The following is a 17,882-nucleotide window of genomic DNA, read 5'->3' as shown; positions in this document are numbered from 1 at the left end:
CCCATTGCTCTCTTCAGGGCCTATGTATGGTATGTGGAACAGAGGGAGCTAGAAATTTATTAAATCCTAAAATATAGCTTGTCAGAGAAGAAATAATCTTCTAATTGAACATCCCATATAATAGGTAAGAAAACTGAGGCTTGGGAGCTGACATGCCTTAACAAAGACCCTATAGCAGGCTCAGCCATCTAGGGCCTATGGACTGAATATGGTCCACTTCCAGTTTCTGTAAATAAAGTTTTATTGGAACACAGCCATGCCAATTCATTTAGATATTGTCTATGGCTGCTTTCTTGATATGATGGCAGAGGTGAGTGGTTGCAAGAGATCAAAAGGCCTGTGAAGCCTAAGATATTACGATCTGGCCATTTATAGGAAAAAGTTCACCATCTTCTCTCCTACAGCAAGGTAGTGACAGAACTAGGATGAGAGCCAGACTTCTGACTCCTGGTTGGGTGTTCTTTAACTCCATGCCTGCTTACCGTACCCTCTGGGCCCTGCTGCACCCCACACAACACTGCCTGCAGGATGCAATTTCAGGTGGCCAGGCTCCCAGCAGGTTCAGCTCCAGAACATGTGGTGCAGTCAACTGGGAACACCCAAGCTGGCCACTGTTGCCCCCATGACCCAGCAAGACTTCCTGTTGGGAGAAGTTCAGTCCCTTTTGGGGGAGTCTGACAAAGAGATGCCAACACGAGCCTGCTTCTCTTCCATGGGCAAAGCAGGAAGAGACAGAGAGTGTGTAAGTGTAGGACTCAGGCCAGCCAGATGCCAGACTTACAGACACAGCCTTTCAAGAAGCACAAGGGCGGGGGGTGCGGGGGGACTGGCATCTCCAGCCATCTGCTGAGGTGGCCAAGTCCACTTTAAATTGTGCTGTAGAATTCCTTTCTCAATGCCAGACTGTCCCTGGTGGATTCATTTAATTAAAACTCCACCAGATCCAATCTGTTAGAAGTTATAAGTTCACACATGTTCTGTCCAGCTGGTCACAGGATACAGAGAGGCCACAGGCCTGGGCCATGGCTGCCTGATGCAGTGGCTGGCATAGAACAGCCCTGACAGTCCCCAGGTCGGTACCATTCCTGGGACACCCAAGGTTGCTGCTCGAAACACGGCCCACTCTGGGCCTCATGCTCTGTCCATCCTCCCTGGTTCCACAACATTCAACCTTCAGGCTCATCTTTGAGGTCTCCTTTCCTTGATTCACTCATTCTACAGAGATTTATTAAGTGCCAGTTATGTGCTGAGCACTCTTCTAAGTATGGGGAAACTGGTACTAACAAAAGAGACAAAAATCTCTGCCCTCATGGGCCTTAAATGGCTTCCCTGGTGGTTCAGATGGTAAAGAAACTGCCTGCAATTCAGGAGGCCCAGGTTCGATCTCTGGGTAGGGAAGATCCCCAGAGAAAAGAATGGCAACCTATTCTGGTACTCTTGCCTGAAGAATCCCATGGACAGAGGAGCCTGGTAGGCTATAGTCCATGGGGTCACAAAGACTCGGACATGACTGAGCGACTAACACATGGGCCTTATAGTTTAAATCCACAAGTAAATATGAGAGCATCTCACACATGGTGTATCTACTTTTTTCCCTTCTCCCCTCTCCTTTCCTTTCTTCCTCTCTCCTCCCTTCCTCCCCTCCCCTCTCCCCTCCTGAGCCTAGGTTAAGCCTGAGCCCTTGACAATGGAACCATGCAGAAGTCTCCTGTTGCATCCTTCCTGCCATTTCTCACTGCCATCCCCACCAATATGCACAGGGGTGCCAGGAAAATCCATCTCCGTACCTCCTTGGCACGGGCCTCCCATACTCAGGAGCTGTCAATTGCTCCTCAATGCCTTCAAGTTAAGATTAAATTCCTGCCCCTCCCCTTCAAAGCTCTTCACATTTTAACTTTGCTCCCATACCAACTTTCTCTATTCAAGTGAACTTTCTGCTCCAAATAACCCCCAGTTTTTGCTGTTGTTATAATATTCATTGCTTTCTACTTAGTAATAGATTTCTGTAGAAAATATATATAAAAGAAAATTAAAATTAATCATGAGCCTATGATACAAAGGGGCTTCTTCCCCTGTGGCTCAGATATAAAGAATCTGCCTGTAGTGAGGGAGACCCAGGTTCAATCCCTGGGTCAGGAAGATCCCCTGGAGAAGGGACTGGCAACCCACTCCAGTATTCTTGCCTGGAGAATTCCATGAACAGAGGAGCCTGGAGGGTTACAGTCCATGGGATTGCAGAGTCAGACACGACTGAGGGATTGTCACTTCACTTCATGATACAAAGATAAACTCTCAGGAGCTTTTTAGCTTCTATTTCTATGTGTGTGTATGTGTGTGTGTGTAGTTACTTTTTTCATATTTGTATGTTTACTGTGGGAACCCATTACATAAAGAGTTGTATCCTACCATCTGTATGTCAGATTCAATAGTAGTCTTTCTATGTAATTAAGAGACTCCTAAGAACAGCACTTTAATGGCAGCACAATGTTCCACCACATAGATATACCTTAATATGTCTAGCCAGACCCTATTGATGAACATTCAGACTGTTTGCAATTTTTCACAATGAAAATGCTGCTATAAACATCCTTGTTCATAAATCTTAGTTCCGATCTCTGGTTCTTTTGCCAGGAGAGATTCCTAGAAGTGGCATTGCAGGGTCACAGGCAGATACATTTCCAAGGTTCTTGAGATGTATAATGTAGCTGCCTTCTTGAGAGAGTCTGGTCATGTCCCCCTCACCCTCCATTAGTGAGAATGCCACTCAGCCTTGGGTTAATTTTCTCTGCCCCTAACATGCCACGTGTCTTCCCAGCATTGTGTCTGTTTTAGCAGCTCCCTTCCATCAGAGCCCTGTATTTCCCACCCATCCTTCAGTGATCAGGGCAAATACTATCTCCTCCGTGAAGCCCTTCCTGATACCTGAACTGGAGTTCTTCACCATTAGCTCTCCCTGAGGTTCCATCTTAAACTCTTTCTGAACCATTTCCTACTTTTGCCTTGCATCTTAATAATTTGTGTAAAAACAACCTTCTCTTTGGATGGGGCATTGAAGGTTTCAAAGTGCTTCTCCTGAGATGTTGCATCTGATTTGCTTTCAAACAGAAGGTGTTTTGAGGTCAAAGACCGTGGTTTCATCATCTGGGTCTGCTTCTCTCGGCCCCATCACCCACCTCAAGCTAGCCTTTGACTTAATGGACACTTACAACAAACTTCACTCTTCGTTGTCCTACCAGAACAGATTTTTGAGGGCTCCCCTCTGCAATGAGGACTGAGAAAGATCAGAGTGCCCTGGATTTCAGTCCTGGCTCTGTCCTTGCCCCTCTCTGGGCCTCAGTTTACCCATCTGTAAAATGAACAAGTTGAAATACATAGTCTCCCATACTCCAGGACGGATGGCTCCCTGGCCCCTGGGACCCAGAACAGCCCTGGGGTGCCTCCGAGGGCCCCTGTGCAAAGCTGGCCTCTGGGATAGGCCAGAGGGAGTTGGCCAGGGAGGCAGGCCTGGCTTCAGGCCAGGCTGTGTCTGCAAACACTGACCTTGGCTGCCGCGGCGATTTTCCATGACACCAGCACCGCCCCTCCTCCTCAACTCCCCCTAATCCCATGTGGGCCTGGGGAGGGGGGAAGAGGGGGACTGACCTACATCAGAAGACCCTGAGCCAGAGTCATGGGGCACCTGTGGATGGGAGCGAGCTTAAAGAGAGAAAGAGGAGAGGGCAGAAGGCCCCCACAGGGGAAAGTTGGGGAGGAAGGTGGAGAAGGGGGAGGACCATGGTGGGCAGTAGAGACAAAAGCTGGAAGAGGAGCCAGGAAGATGGGAAGAGAGGCCCTCGAGAGGGGCAGGGCCGAGGGAGGGGGGCTGTGCCTGAGAACTGTCCTTCCCTGGCGCTCTGGCCTGGAGGGGGACAAACTCCAGACCCGGTTCTGCGCACTGGTCCCTCCTCCCAGGCCAGATCCTTGAAGCGTGAGTGGTTTCCCAGGCCTACCTCAGGCCTTAGCCAGGCCTGGGACAGAGGGGATTCCTTCTGGGCCCTGAAGCTGATTTCACTTCGCAGGGTCCTGAGGGCCACCGGGAGAGCAGGAGCTGTGAGTCACAATGGCCTCTCCTCCCTGCCCTCCCCCAACCCTGGGTGTCTAAAGGAGGTTTCTCTCATCCACATCTCATACTTCTCAGCTGTCTGGGCTGAACAGCGTTATCTGAGCAGCTGCACCCACCAGGCCTTGTGCCAGACACCGAGGGGACTTGCAGGCCCTCCGGAAGCTCAGAGTCCTGCAGAGCTCCTCTGCACAAATCTAGGCCTGGGAGCCAGGCAGAGGGAGAGGCGCCTCCAGCCCTGGGAAGGTGCTATGAAGGTTCTTGCAAAAGGCGAGGTCTGAGCCGGATTCTGGAGGATGGAAGGAGGAGGCCTGCCTCCTTGCCCCACCTCCACCAGGCTGGGCAGCCTCTCTCCTGCCTCCCTCCCGAAGGCCTGGGCAATCTTGGCAGCTTCCTCCCGCCACATCTCCTTTAACACACCAAAGGCACCAGCAGCACCTCCATTCCTACTTCCTGGCTTCACACCGCTGCCACCTCTGTACCAAGGGGGCAGCTCCCTGTCTGTGCCTGCGAGTCCTCCGCGGGCCTTTCTGAGGGGCCCTCAGCAGGCCCAGCAGGAGAGCCCCACCCCCTCGGGGGGCACCTAGGATCTCACAGCCAGTTCCCAGGAACTGCCCTGTCTCTCTCGAGCCCCCAGTCCTCTCTGGCTGTCCTACCAGGCCCAGATACCACCCTGAGGTCACACCTCCTCCCCACGTGCAGCTTTGCATCAGCCCAGCTTGGCCCAGAGCGCACAGCCTGTGGGCATCTCTGGCCACAGGTCACCTCATCCACCTTCTCTTAGGGCAAACATCAGCCTGGCCAGGGCCGTATTTACATTAGATAACTAAGTCTGCGGGGAACCCAGAAACAGGTTGCAGCTAGGCATTGCCAAGGGCTGTGTGTTTCTAATCTACATAGGGGCTGGGCCAACCAGAGGCGGGACACCAGAGAATCTCAAAGTCAGGGACCTGGAATAAGTAACTATAGAGTTCTTGATGCTACAGAAGAATGTTTCCCAAACTGTTGCTCCAAGGAACATTTGTCCAGCAATAAGCACTGTAAGAGAAGCATGCCAAGGTTACATAAGCAGGAAAACGTAAGCACATTCTCCCAACTTTGTCTGACCTTGCTCACAAACACGTGTAGGGCTCTGATATAGCCTCCACTTAAATGACAATGAATCCAGTTGAATTCAGCATTCCCTGCAATTTAATTTAACTAAGCAACCCTTTTCTCACCCAACAGTTATTAACAGTCCATGAAATTAGTATTCTAGGAAATCTACCTTTGGGCAACACTGATCTCAGAATGTGGATGCTGAAAGGAACTTTAACGACCATCTAATCTTGATGTTTCCCCACATATTCATAATAATGATTAATATTTATTGATTCCAACATCCCTGGGCTTCTTTGATGGCTCCGACAATAAAGAATTGGCCTGCAATGCAGAAGACCTGGATTTGATCCCTGGGTTGGGAAGATCCCCTGTAGGAGAGCATGGCAACTCACTCCAATACTCTTACCTGGAGAATTCCCATGAACAGAGAAGCCTGGCAGGCTATAATCCATGGGGTCGCAAAGAGTTGGACATGACTGAGTGACTAAACATACAACATCCTGAGCATTTTAAGTCAACTAACTTATCCCCATAGCCACTCTATGAATTCACTGCATCATTATTCCCATTTTACAGATGAGGAAACTGAGGCACCTAGAAGATTAAATAACCTGGTCACAGTTGAAATCTCGTTGACTCCAGAGGCTGGAGTCCCATGAAACTGCAGAGATTCCTGTAGAAAACAGAAATATCCATTTTCATTATTTAAAAAGCATAACAATAACTTAATTCAGTCTCTTAAAATCAGTTATCCCATGTTAATCAGAAATTCTGATTGGCAAATGTGTTTCTAATTAATTTTGATGGGAAAATAATTCATTTTTTCACAATTATCTATTCAGTGCCTATTCTAGGAAGTAGCTACACTGTACTGATCAACATATTATATTTTGTATGTAAAATCCTTCAAAATTTAGACTATATGAATGAATGGGTAAACCGAAAAAGAAAGGCATCCATAGCCAGGGTGGAAAGGTGAGGACCTTTTATCTTATCCTATTTTTCCATGTCACAAATGAGGAAAACTGAACCCCTGAGAAGAAAAAGGACTTGCCCAAGGCACAAGCTGGTTATGGTCAGAGCCGGGTGAGAGTCCCTGATCTCCAGTCTCCGAGTCCCATACTGTACTTCCACCCAAGGCTGTGGCCGGCGTTCTAACCGTGTTGCCAGCTAGGCCAAGAGTGAGAGGTCAGGCACTCAAGCTTGCGGGCATGTGAGGTCAATGGGACCACACCGCTGAGTCCAACCCAGCCAAGGCCATTACCAAGGGCTCAGGCTGGTTATTTGTGTTTTGATTAGAAGGAAACAGGCCACAGGGAGAAAAAGTTCAGTAAGAGGGAGGGCTGGACCCCAACCCTCTGCGTCTCCCTGGAAGACAGAGCTTCAGCAAATTTCTGAGCCCCTTGGTGATGTTGGGAAGAAAAGAGAAGAACTGAGGCCCCAAGGTTCCCATCCCACCTAATTTTTCCTGTTGTCTCAAAATATTCATAATGACTATTTACACCCAGCCACCTGGCTTCCTCAGGTAAATTCTATGCTCCAGCCAGGTTTCTAGGCATCTCTTAGCTGGGTTGCCCCCAAGCAGGGGCTGCTGGGTTCTGGTTGAATGAACAGGTCAACGTTGGTTATACTGAGACAGAGGCCAGAGGCCAGAGCATTGAGTTTGGGATGGAATATCCCAGGTTATAGTCCTGGCTCTGCCATTCGCTAGCTGTGTGACCTTGAGCAGGTCACTCTCCCTCTCTGGGCCTCCATTACCTCATCTGTACAACATAAAGACTAGGCCATATAGTCAGTAAGGACTTTTCTGGCTCTGAGGATCGTTAAGTCTATGGTGGATTCAGAAAAGGTGGCTGGGAGAAGAGGGGACTGGCGCAGCCCCAGTCAGCACTCTGAGAGGCAGGGGCTTGAGCTTCCTGGTCAGGATGAGAGTTTTGGCTGGCAGGTCATCAGGTACTGTGAGGGAGAACCCTCAGAGAATCAGCCCCAGAGCACAGCCTCTGTGTGTTTCAGGGTCACACAAGGACAGAGGGAGCCCCTCACCCTGAGATGTGCGGGGCTGGACAGGAAGGAGAAAATGGGGACTCCCTTAGTCCCTCTCTCCCTCATAAACCCAAGCCTGATGGGGGCGAGCACTGCGGCAGGCGGCTGGCCTTCTGGCAGGCAGACAGGCCTTGCCAAACGCCCAGTTACTTCCCAGAAGTTCCAGGGCCCCCAGGGAGAGGCTCCACCCCAGCTGGCACCCCTACAAGCTGGGTGCCCACGTCAGCAGGTCCTCCCAGCTCCCTCGCTCTTTCCCCCAGTGACAATAGAACGGGTGAAGGGGCGGGGGCACACTGAGCCTAGGCCCGATGCTTGGAGAAGCGTCCGAATGCCTTGGCATCGCACCCCTGTTGCCATTTCTCCCACGTCCAGCTCAGGGCAGTGTCCAGGGACAGGGCTCCTAGTGGGATGCTCTTCTCTGCGGCCTCAGTTTCCCATCCTGGTTGCCTTTCTGGGTGATAAATTGGCTCTGAGGCATTGGAATGAGCGATGAGTCAGAGTGTCTAGAGGCCTTGGCCAACTCACGAGGCTTCTCCAGCCTTCATTATTCCAACCATAAAAAATGGAGATAGTCATAATAACGACCTTGTAGGAAGTTTTTGAGCATTAAAGTTTAAAATGTATCTGAAGGATAAGATCTGAAGCCTCAGCGTGTGGTAGGAAGGGAGAGTGGGCCCTGGAGGGCATCTGACTGAGAGTGTGAGGCATGTCTAGGCAGGGGCCACCCTGGACAGGACAGTGGCTGTAGCAGGAGCAAGAGGCTCTGTGGTGGGGGTGGGGGGCTCTGTGGGCAGCCACAGTGGGCGTTGAGGCTGCCAGGCAGGCAGGCACTGGGTTTTCCTAAAGGATGGAGGATCAGGAACAGTCCCAGCTTATGAACAAACACAAGACGATGTGGCAGTGGTGGTGACAGTGGCATACGTTTCAAACGGTGGGATACAGTTGCCTGACCCCACGGGAACTTCCTGATCCTCAGGACTACACTCTCAGGCCGGCTTTCCCCTGTGAGATCCGCTCACTGCTCCTTCCTTCGAGAACTCCACAAATTCCAAAGTACTTTCATGTCCAGTCTCTGCTATACTTTTTTTTTTGGCAGCTCCACACAGCTTTTGGGGTCTTAGTTTCTTGGCCAGGGATCAAACCCGGGCCCCTGGCCACAGAAACATGGAGTCTTAATCCCTGGAGCAGTAGGGAATTCTCTCTCTTTTACTCCTGACGGCAGCTGTAGTGGTGATGGCCAGGGTAGGAATTAACAGCTGAAGCTCAAACCCCCACAGTGCAGAGCAGGCCAGACGGGTCCGGAGAGGGGAATGGATTTGCCCAGGGTTACACAGCCAGCATGTGGTCAAGCCAAGGCTGGTCCATGCCTCCCAATCTGTGTTCAGCCCCAGCCACAGTGCCAGGCTCTCCCCAACACCCTCTGCTGGGGGACAGGGAAGGACAGGATGAGGAGCTGCTCTGGCTCGGGGCCCGCCCAGCTGTCTAGGTGAGTTGTGGTCTGGCTGCCGTGGCCAAGCTGGCGGGCACAATCTGTTCTCACCCTGCTGGGGCCCAGACAGGCCAGGCCCAGCGACTCCAGAGCTCAGCTATCTAGGCTCCTGGCAAGGGATGACACTGTCACCAGCTACCATAGTTGGGGAGCAGGGGAACCCAATCTAAGAGCAGCCCGCAACTTCACGCACCCCAGACCTCCCTAAGCTTTAAGATTCACAGCGATGCTGACTTTACTGGAACTGAGCTGTCCACCAGCCCAGGTGATCTCTTGGAAATGTGGAGGAAACCTGGCGCTTCATTCATTATTAATCACAGTGAGCTCTTATCGAGCGCTTGATATGTACCAGACTCTATGTTAAGTGCCTTATACACATTCTCTCACTTATTTTGCCCCTAAAGCCCTGTGATGCAGGTGCTAGTTATTAGCCCCATTTAACAGATGTTGGAAACTAAGGCTAGGGAGGTTTTTTTATTTTTATTTTTGGGCCACCTCGAGTGGCATGCAGGATCCTAGTTCCCCAATCAGGGATCGAACCCATGCCCCTTGCAGTGGAAGGAGTCCTAACCAATGCACAACCAGGGAGGTCCTCCTCAGACAGTTTTAAAACAAACAAACAAACAAACGAAACACACACAGTCCATAGCAGAGTAGGGATTTGAATGCAGATCAGACACCAGGGAAGATGGCATCCCGCTTTGCCATCAACTCACCAAATGAATTTGAGGCATACCCCACAGGCCTGGCTGGCAATGTGTGTGGGAGGGGGGGCAGGTAGGGAGGAATATGACAAGGTCCAGCAATGTCCACTCCCACAGACCCCAAGCCAATATTAGCTGTTCATATGTAGTTGGGGGACCTGAGTGACAGAGCAGGGCCTGGACTTCAAAGCTGAACATTCTCAGTGCCACTCAAGGCAGGGATCACTTCCAGCTGTGAGCAATCCAGGATGGCTGCAGGGAAGAAAAGGCATTTGGTTAAGTTTGGTAAGGCTGAGAAGGGAGGGGGAAATAGAAAGCATAACTTTATTATAATAATCTACTGATAAAAGTAATAAGTATCTTAATAACCCAGTGAAGGAAGCAGGGCCAGGACCAGTAGGCATCATTTTACAAATGAGGAAACCAGCTCAGAGAGGGGGAGTAATTTGCCCAAGGTCACACAGCCACTAATGACAGGGCCAGAACTTGTGCCAATGGCTTCAGAGTTTCCATCCAGGGTCCTTTCACCTCTGTGTCTCCAGGCAGAACTTTTTTTTTTTTTGGCTGCACTGGTTCTTTGCTGCTGTGCACAGGACTTCTCTAGTCGTGGTGAGCAGGGGCTACGCTTTGCTATGTTGATCGAGTTTCTCACTGCAGGGGCTTCTTCTTGTTGCAGAGCACAGGCTCTAGGCGCACGGGCTTCAGTAGTTGCAACACACAGACTCAGGAGTTGCAGCCTGCAGGCTCTAGAACACCAGCTCGGTAGTTGTGGCACACAGGCTTAGTTGCTCCAACACATGTAGAATCCTCCCGAACCAAGGATCGAAACTGTGCCCCCTGCATTGACAGGCAGATTTTTGTCCACTGGACCATCAGGGAAGTCCTCCAGGCAGAACTCTCGACTGAGGCCATGTGATAACTGGCTCACAGGGAGGCTTTGCCTCTGCCTGGCTCCTGGCTGGGTAAGGACTGAAGGGCAGGGTGGGCATGGTATGGGTTGAGATTGCCTGCCTGGTGATAGTAACACCTGGAAGGCTCTTGCTTTGACAAAGGCAACACCACCTCCCCATAAGGACAGATGGTACTTCGGGGGCAGGCACAGAGGATGACCACAGGGCCCCAGACAGAGTCTGATGAGGACTGTGGAGCACTAATTCATGGGGCGAGGGGACTGTCTCCTTTCCCCTTCTGTGACACGAGTGGGCCAGCTGCCTCTGGGAGCCCCAGTGGGGAACTACCCCCCAAGCTTTAGCTGGCAGCAAGGAACTCATCAAGGAACCCAGTTTCCCCCCCTTCACATCGAATCCCAGAATGTCAGAACTCAGTAAGTCCAACCTCCTCCCTTATAGTCAAGGAAACTGAGGCCTGGAGAGGACTAGGAACGGGTCCAATGCCCACAGGCAGTGAACTAGAAGCCAGGTTTCCCAACTGATTTGCCAGTGCTCTTCATGCTATCCATGACTAAGTTCCCAACAGCAGCATCAGTCAGCTCCTCTTTTGGGTATAGAAAAAGGTCGGGTCTTTGATCAAACAGACTCTAATTTGAAGGCAGGTTGCTCTGCTTCCAAACAGCGTGACCTTGGAAAGGCACTTAACCCTCCCTGCTTCCTCTTCCTCTCTACCGACCCCCAGAGAGTGATCAGAAGAATAAACGAAAATTCATCAGTGAGGAACTAGCACCGTGCCTGGGAACAAGGATGCGCCCATAACTGTGTGTTGTCTTTTCTTCAGTTCAGTCGCTCAGTCGTGTCCGACTCTTTGCGACCTCATGGGCTGCAGTAGGCCAGGCTTCCCTGTCGGGAAAAAGAGGCCAGACTCCACACCACCGTGGCAGAAGATGAGGAGAGAGCAGGGGGAAGGAAGGCAGGTTTCTGGAAGGGCAGCCCCATCAGCATGTGCTTTCTCTCCTCTTGCCCCGTTTTCCCCTAGGCTACGGCCACGCGGCACCCAGCACCGATGGCGGCAAGGTGTTCTGCATGTTCTACGCGCTGCTGGGCATCCCGCTCACGCTGGTCATGTTCCAGAGCCTGGGCGAGCGCATCAACACCTTCGTGAAGTACCTGCTGCACCGAGCCAAGCGGGGGCTGGGCATGCGGCGCGCAGACGTGTCCATGGCCAACATGGTGCTCATCGGCTTCTTCTCGTGCATCAGCACGCTGTGCATCGGCGCCGCTGCCTTCTCCTACTACGAGCACTGGACCTTCTTCCAGGCCTACTACTACTGCTTCATCACGCTCACCACCATTGGCTTCGGCGACTACGTGGCATTGCAGAAGGACCAGGCGCTGCAGACGCAGCCTCAGTACGTGGCCTTCAGCTTCGTCTACATCCTCACGGGCCTCACGGTCATCGGCGCCTTCCTCAACCTCGTGGTGCTGCGCTTCATGACCATGAACGCGGAGGACGAGAAGCGCGACGCCGAGCACCGCGCGCTGCTCACGCGCAACGGGCAGGCGGGCGGCGGGGGCAGCGCGGGCGGCGCGGGCGGCGGGGGCGGCAGCGCTCACACCACCGACACCGCCTCGTCCACCGCGGCGGGCGGCGGCGGCGGCGGCTTCCGGAATGTCTACGCCGAAGTGCTGCACTTCCAGTCCATGTGCTCGTGCCTCTGGTACAAGAGCCGCGAGAAGCTGCAGTACTCCATCCCCATGATCATCCCGCGGGACCTCTCCACGTCCGACACGTGCGTCGAGCAGAGCCACTCATCGCCGGGAGGGGGCGGCCGCTACAGCGACACGCCCTCGCACCGCTGTCTCTGCAGCGGGGCGCAGCGCTCCGCCATCAGCTCCGTGTCTACGGGCCTACACAGCCTGTCCACTTTCCGCAGCCTCATGAAGCGCAGGAGCTCCGTGTGAACGCCCCCCTCCGGGGCCTGGAGCACCTAGGAGCACGGGCGGGGTGGGGCAGGGTGCGGGGGAAGGGGGCTTCTGCCCCAGGAGCAGCAGGGGTCTGCGAAGGGACCGCCCCAGCCGCCTTCGGCTTCGTGGGGGCGCCCCTACACCCCTCACCACCCTCCCCCTGCCCCCCATCTCCGACTGTGCCTGCTTGCACCAGCCGGCAGGAGCTGTGGCTCTGAGGAACCCCGGAGTCCCCATCTGCGCCCTGCAAATTCCGAGAAATGTGAAACTTGGGGGGAGGGGAGTGGAGGAGGGAAGGCAGAAGCTGGGAGCCTCCCATCCCTTTGGAAAAATAAGGAGCTCGCCAGTTCGCAGAGGCCCCTGCTGGTATCCAGAGCCCCCCAACCCCTCCCCCTCCTCCTTCCGGAAGGAAATTAGTGTTCCGTGTAAGTGTGCATCTCTATTTATACCTCTGTCCTTCCAGGTCTCCTACCTTCCCTTGGCTCCAGAAGTCAGGGTGTCTTTGTCGAGGTCACCCCCACTCAGTCCCACTCCCCTTACTCATCCCCAGCTGTGTCTCCCAGTCTCCCACTCCCTTTGGTGTTGTTTTGCATGGCTTTGCAGTTTTGGAGGAAATGGAAACCCAGCAGTCCCTAAAGCTAGTCCCCAGAGGGCAGGCAGATGGAAGCAGGGGCAGGCAGGCTGCAGGAGGGGTGGAGAAGGGAAGGGGCAGGTAGGGGGCCCACAGTCTGCTGGATGGTCCCCCTGGTAGATGAGAGCTAACTGGCCTGCAGGTACATCCTCGCAGGCAGACCCAGCCTTCCAGATCAGACACCACCCTTGGAATCAGACAGAAAACTTCCTCCTTGTGGTCCCTGGCTGCTGCTACTAATCACTGACTCTTAGATCTGTGGAGTGAGTTGGAAAACCCTGTCCTCTCTACCGATTCCTTCGATTCTCAACCTCCCCCCTGCCCTCCCCCCCCAGTCACCAGGGCAGGAGTTCTCACCCCGATTTTACAGATGGCACTGAAACCCAGACGTGTGACGTGACTTGCCCAAGGTGACACGGGTAAGAAAAGGCAAAGGGGAGCAAGAACACAGGCTGTTTGTCCCCAGTGCTCTTGCCTTTTGACTCCTCTGCCTGCTCTTTGCAAGCAGAGTTCCTGGCCTGCACACTCCGGCGTTGGGTGGGCAGCTGGGCCTTAGACCAGGACCAGAGCTCAGGACTGAGCCTGTGATGGGCTCAGCTGATCCTCCACTTGACCACGAGGCAGGGCTCTTAGTGGGCTGCTGACACAGGCCAGGATGCTCACCCCCACCCCCACCCCCACGCAGTCTCTGAACTTCTTCCTCATAAAGAGGGGAATCCTTAGGGCCAGGTAAGCAAAGCTGAGACTCACAAAAGAAAGGCCAGGAGCTGGGCTCTAGGAGTCTGGCAATCCAGCAGAGTGGCCTAGAGAGCCACAGGCGTGTCCTCCTGGGACATGATCTCTGGCCCCACAGACAGCGAAGGTACCTGTGTCCCAAGGAGCTAGAGAGAAACTACAGCTGCAGCAAGGAACGGCCCTCCCTGTCGTACCCACTGCCTGTCCCACCTGCGATCCGGAAGCCCAGGTGGAGTGCAGCAGATGGAGGTGAGACCCTAGGCTCTTCACCGTTGGCACCCAGAACGGGAACTGGCACTGCGACTCAGGACAGCATCGAGGGGTGGGTGAGGGGCCTCTCCCCCTCCAGACTACCCCCTCTCGCTGCTCCCGTGTCAGCTCCTTAACACTGCTGAGCAGGGCCCGCCCTGGCATTCAGGGAAGCTAGAGTGGGGGCCCTCAGGGTGATCAGCCCCAGCCCCACCCCTACCATATGCTCAGCCTCTGGGCTCCTCTGGGAGGGAGCAAGTCTGTGTGTGAGCCCTGTCTCAGTGGGGAGGACCTGGCTGCCCAGGTGCCATAGAGAGCAGGGCCCAGGACCTGGGGGTGCCCTCTATGTCTTCGTTGGGGGGCGGTGCGGTGCCGGCTGCTTCTGTCCTGTGTGTGACCCTGCCCTCGAGGGGTCCCGTCCCGTCAGTCCCGAGGGAGCCACAACCAAAGTTGCAGGGAGATGGTGGGGAAGGAGGCCGAATGGCGCTCACAGAGTGGGCTGCTCCATCTCCAGCCGGGTCTTTCCTAGCGAACTGGAAGGCCAGCATTGCTTCCCTCACCCCTCCCACTGCAGGCAGCCTCTCTGCTTCCCCAATGCCTTATGCCTGGGCACACTGCCACAGAATATGCAATACATGTGGGTGACACGCCCCTGCGCCCACACCCTCACCCCGGGCAGCCCCTGGACCCCAAAGGCCGCAGCTGCCACGGCCTGCCCTCAGCCCCTCCTGTGTATCTGTCTTCACACCGAGAATGGCGCCTAATAAATACTGTCCATGGAGACCAGGCTCAGGCTCAGCTGCCTCTGTTATCATGTACCCTTGTCGCTACTGGGGAGCAGCCACTCCCCCGCCGGGGTTTGCGGACACACACAGCAAACGCAGCTCAGGGGGAGATACATAGAGGTTCTCTTTGGGGTTCATTTTTCTCTGGGTGTGGAGGGACAGCTCAGCCTGGAAGTGGGCCCCAGAGCCCAGGACAGACCGAGGAGCAGATGGGCCCTGCCCAGCTGGTGCCAGTGCCTGGAATCAGCTAGCCACTGGCTTCCAGATGTCACTGAGTGCGAGCCACAGTGGCTTTTGACACCACAACCCATGCCTATCTATGTACCTGTCTGTCTGTCTTTCATGAAACCTGTACTACAGCCAGTGCACTCTAATGCTTTCTGTTCTAGTTCATGTTATAAAATGCTGGTCACAGCCCACTAAATTGATTTCTCTCCCTACTAATGGTTTGCTCCCTGCAGATCAAAACACTAGAGAAATAAAAGGGGTAGGGGCAGGGGCACCTTATCCCAGTCCTCCCACCTACCCACATAGGTCACTTGAAAGATACAGAGAAAGACCTATTTACTGGGGATTCAGGAATCGGAGAAAGCAGTGGTGGCACCTACAGGAAGCAGGATACAGCCAGCCTTTGAGGCACTCCTGGCTGCTCCCTGTAGCTGAGGGAAGGCCCCTGGACCACACTGCTTGGCCTCAGCCCTTGGGTTGGCCACTGCAGAACTCGAGCTCCTGTTGGCTCATCTGTACCTAAGACACCTCATCAAAAGCCAGGGCTTCCTGCCCACAGCCTGTCTGCCTCTATCTTTCTTAGAACAGCTAAGTTAAGAAAGAGTGTCATTCTTGAGGTCAGCAGTGACCGGTCCAAGATTGCTTCGACTTTCCTAAGCAGTTCCTACAGAACATAAACTTGCTGACCCTTGCCTTCCTTTCTTCATTGCCTAGAGCAAAATCATCAGAGTTGGAAGCAATGGCCCAGGGGCTGCATTCGTCCTAGTCTTCCGAGGGGTGATCTGAAAGGTGACAGTGCTGAAACAGCATCCCAGCCCCTGCCCATAGCTCCTAAGGGCTTGGAACAGCCTGTGGTCCTTGCGCGGGCTCTTTTATCTCCAGATGATGCCTCCCTCACCCTCCTCACTTCCACCCAGCCTCTGAGGCATCCTGCACTAAAAAGTATATGTACAGCAAAACAAAAATAGCAAACCAGCACCATAGCACAGGGAGGGGTATAAAAATACCACGATTCCGCCTGATATGGTGCCTCAGCGTTGGCCTCAGATGGAGACTGAAGCTTCCTGGGAGCTGAGAGAGAAAAGGGCCTGCAACGGAAACTTCCCAAAATGTGTCCCGTGGTGTGCCTTGTGGAAAGAGTTTCTTGGTCAGGTGAACCCTAGGGGTGGGGCGGGGAAAAACATTGCTCACACGTGAAGCATCCCAAGACATCTTAGCTCAGTGAAGGTTCTGAGAAGCCTGGCCCCAGACACAGCTGTTCACCTGGGCTCCATCCAGTGCTGCCCAAATGTACTCCCAGCACCAGCTCTTCTGTTTGCACAGCATCTCCTCATACCCTGAGTCCCACAGAGTGCACTTTGGGAAAGCTGACCTACTGAAATCTCTGTCTGATGAAGGGAGAAGGTTGACCTCTCCCCCTCAATAAATTCTAAAAGGAGCTTAGCTTATAACTCCTTCTCTAACTGAAGGCCATGGCATTATGAAATACATATTTTATTCCCGATTATGCATCAGCTCGAACCAAGGCTTGGAGCAACTCATTTGCCAAGATCAGGCAGTGGGTTGGTGGCAGAGTCGGGATTTGAGCCCTGGCCTCTTGGCTAGGAAGGGCACGGTCTCAGCCAGCTCATTGCATCCTGTCCCCAGGGTGGGCCACGTCTTCAGCAAAGGTTTGGCAGAAGTTGTAGAGCTGTTTGCATGTGTCTAAAGCACTTCAGTCATGTCGGACTCTTTGCGACCTCATAGACTGTAGCTCTCCAGGCTGCTCTGTCCGTGGAATTTTCCAGGCGAGAATACTGGAGTGGGTTGCCATGCCCTCCTTCAGGGCATCTTCCCCATCCAGGGATCGAATCCGCATCTCTTTCGTCGCCTGCATTGGCAGGCATGTTCTTTACCACTAGTGCCACCTGAGAAGCCCATTGAGCTGTTTAGGACATGTGGTTTCTTATTTGGAACCTTGGTGAGGGGAGGCCATAACTTAAAAATGTCTCCCTTCAAAGATGACGGATCCTGATGGAGCCAAGAAGTTCTGTTCCACCTCAGGTGGGCAGAACCATTTAGCTCTTTTTTCAGGCTCAGCACTGCCCCCTCAAGGCCAACAGCTTTACCACAACTTATCTCAGGAAGCCAGAGGCAGGGAAGGGGTGTCTAGGGCCAAGGAAGGACTTCAGAACAGATACATTGTCAGAGCAAAAGGCAACAGCCCCACCCCAGGGCAAACCTGGCCATCTGCACTGAGTAGCAGGAAGCTGAAGCCCCCTCTCAGTCCCGAAGTTGAGTTCAGGCTAGAAGACTGAGACTCTGTTTCCTGAGGGGCCCTTGAACTGCCCAGTCCATAGTGGACACGGTCCCCGGCTCTCGCCCAGTGATACTAGAACAACAGCCTCAGGCACTGCCATCAGCTTGATTAAAGATTGCGAAGAATCACATACACACATGCACACTCCCTCTAGATTTTTGGTCCAGCTCCTCTTTTTCAGAGGAAGGGAGGAAGTGATTTTGGTTCAGAGAGAGGAAGTGAGACACTCAAGGTCATGAGGCAAGATAGCCAGGACTGGTATCCAGATATAGTCTCATTTTCCACGCCCCCTCCCACACACCCATACAGAGTAAGCGCCCAGCCTTCCCTGACTCTGATTTCAGATGAAAGCTGCTAATCTCCGAGATTGAGTCACTCCAATGCTGGCAGTTTCCCACATCTACATCTGGACAAACACCAGGAGACTCACACTCCTGCCCCTCGTCGCCCAGCTGCAGGGGAGGGCCTTGTAGGTGGTGCCCCCCCACACAAGGATGGGGGCTATGATGGAATTGACCTGATCTTCTCCATAATTTCCTCTGGCCATGAACTCCCCAAAGTCCACACAAGGGGCATTTTCCATTTACAAAGCCCTCTCACTTCCTTGTCTTATTGGTTCATTGGCCAACTCTATGATTTCGGCGAGGATTAACACTTCCAT

At 53.3% G+C, this 17,882-nt stretch overlaps 1 protein-coding gene across 1 annotated transcript in view; it reads left to right on the top strand.

Moving 5' to 3' along the window:
- Positions 1-14,697, top strand: part of KCNK3 (potassium two pore domain channel subfamily K member 3) — a 38,912-nt gene extending 24,215 nt beyond the window's left edge. Inside the window, exon 2 of the mRNA XM_019969502.2 lies at positions 11,366-14,697. Within this exon, the coding sequence (XP_019825061.2) occupies positions 11,366-12,291 (926 nt within the window). The 3' untranslated portion in view covers positions 12,292-14,697. The remainder of the gene's footprint in view (positions 1-11,365) is intronic.
- The last annotated feature ends 3,185 nt before the right edge of the window (positions 14,698-17,882 follow it).

Source organism: Bos indicus, chromosome 11, assembly GCF_029378745.1.
Source record: "Bos indicus isolate NIAB-ARS_2022 breed Sahiwal x Tharparkar chromosome 11, NIAB-ARS_B.indTharparkar_mat_pri_1.0, whole genome shotgun sequence".
Taxonomy (NCBI): Eukaryota; Metazoa; Chordata; class Mammalia; order Artiodactyla; family Bovidae; genus Bos; species Bos indicus.
The sequence above is the reverse complement of the archived record's forward strand: the minus strand, read 5'-3'. Positions and strand labels throughout refer to the sequence as shown.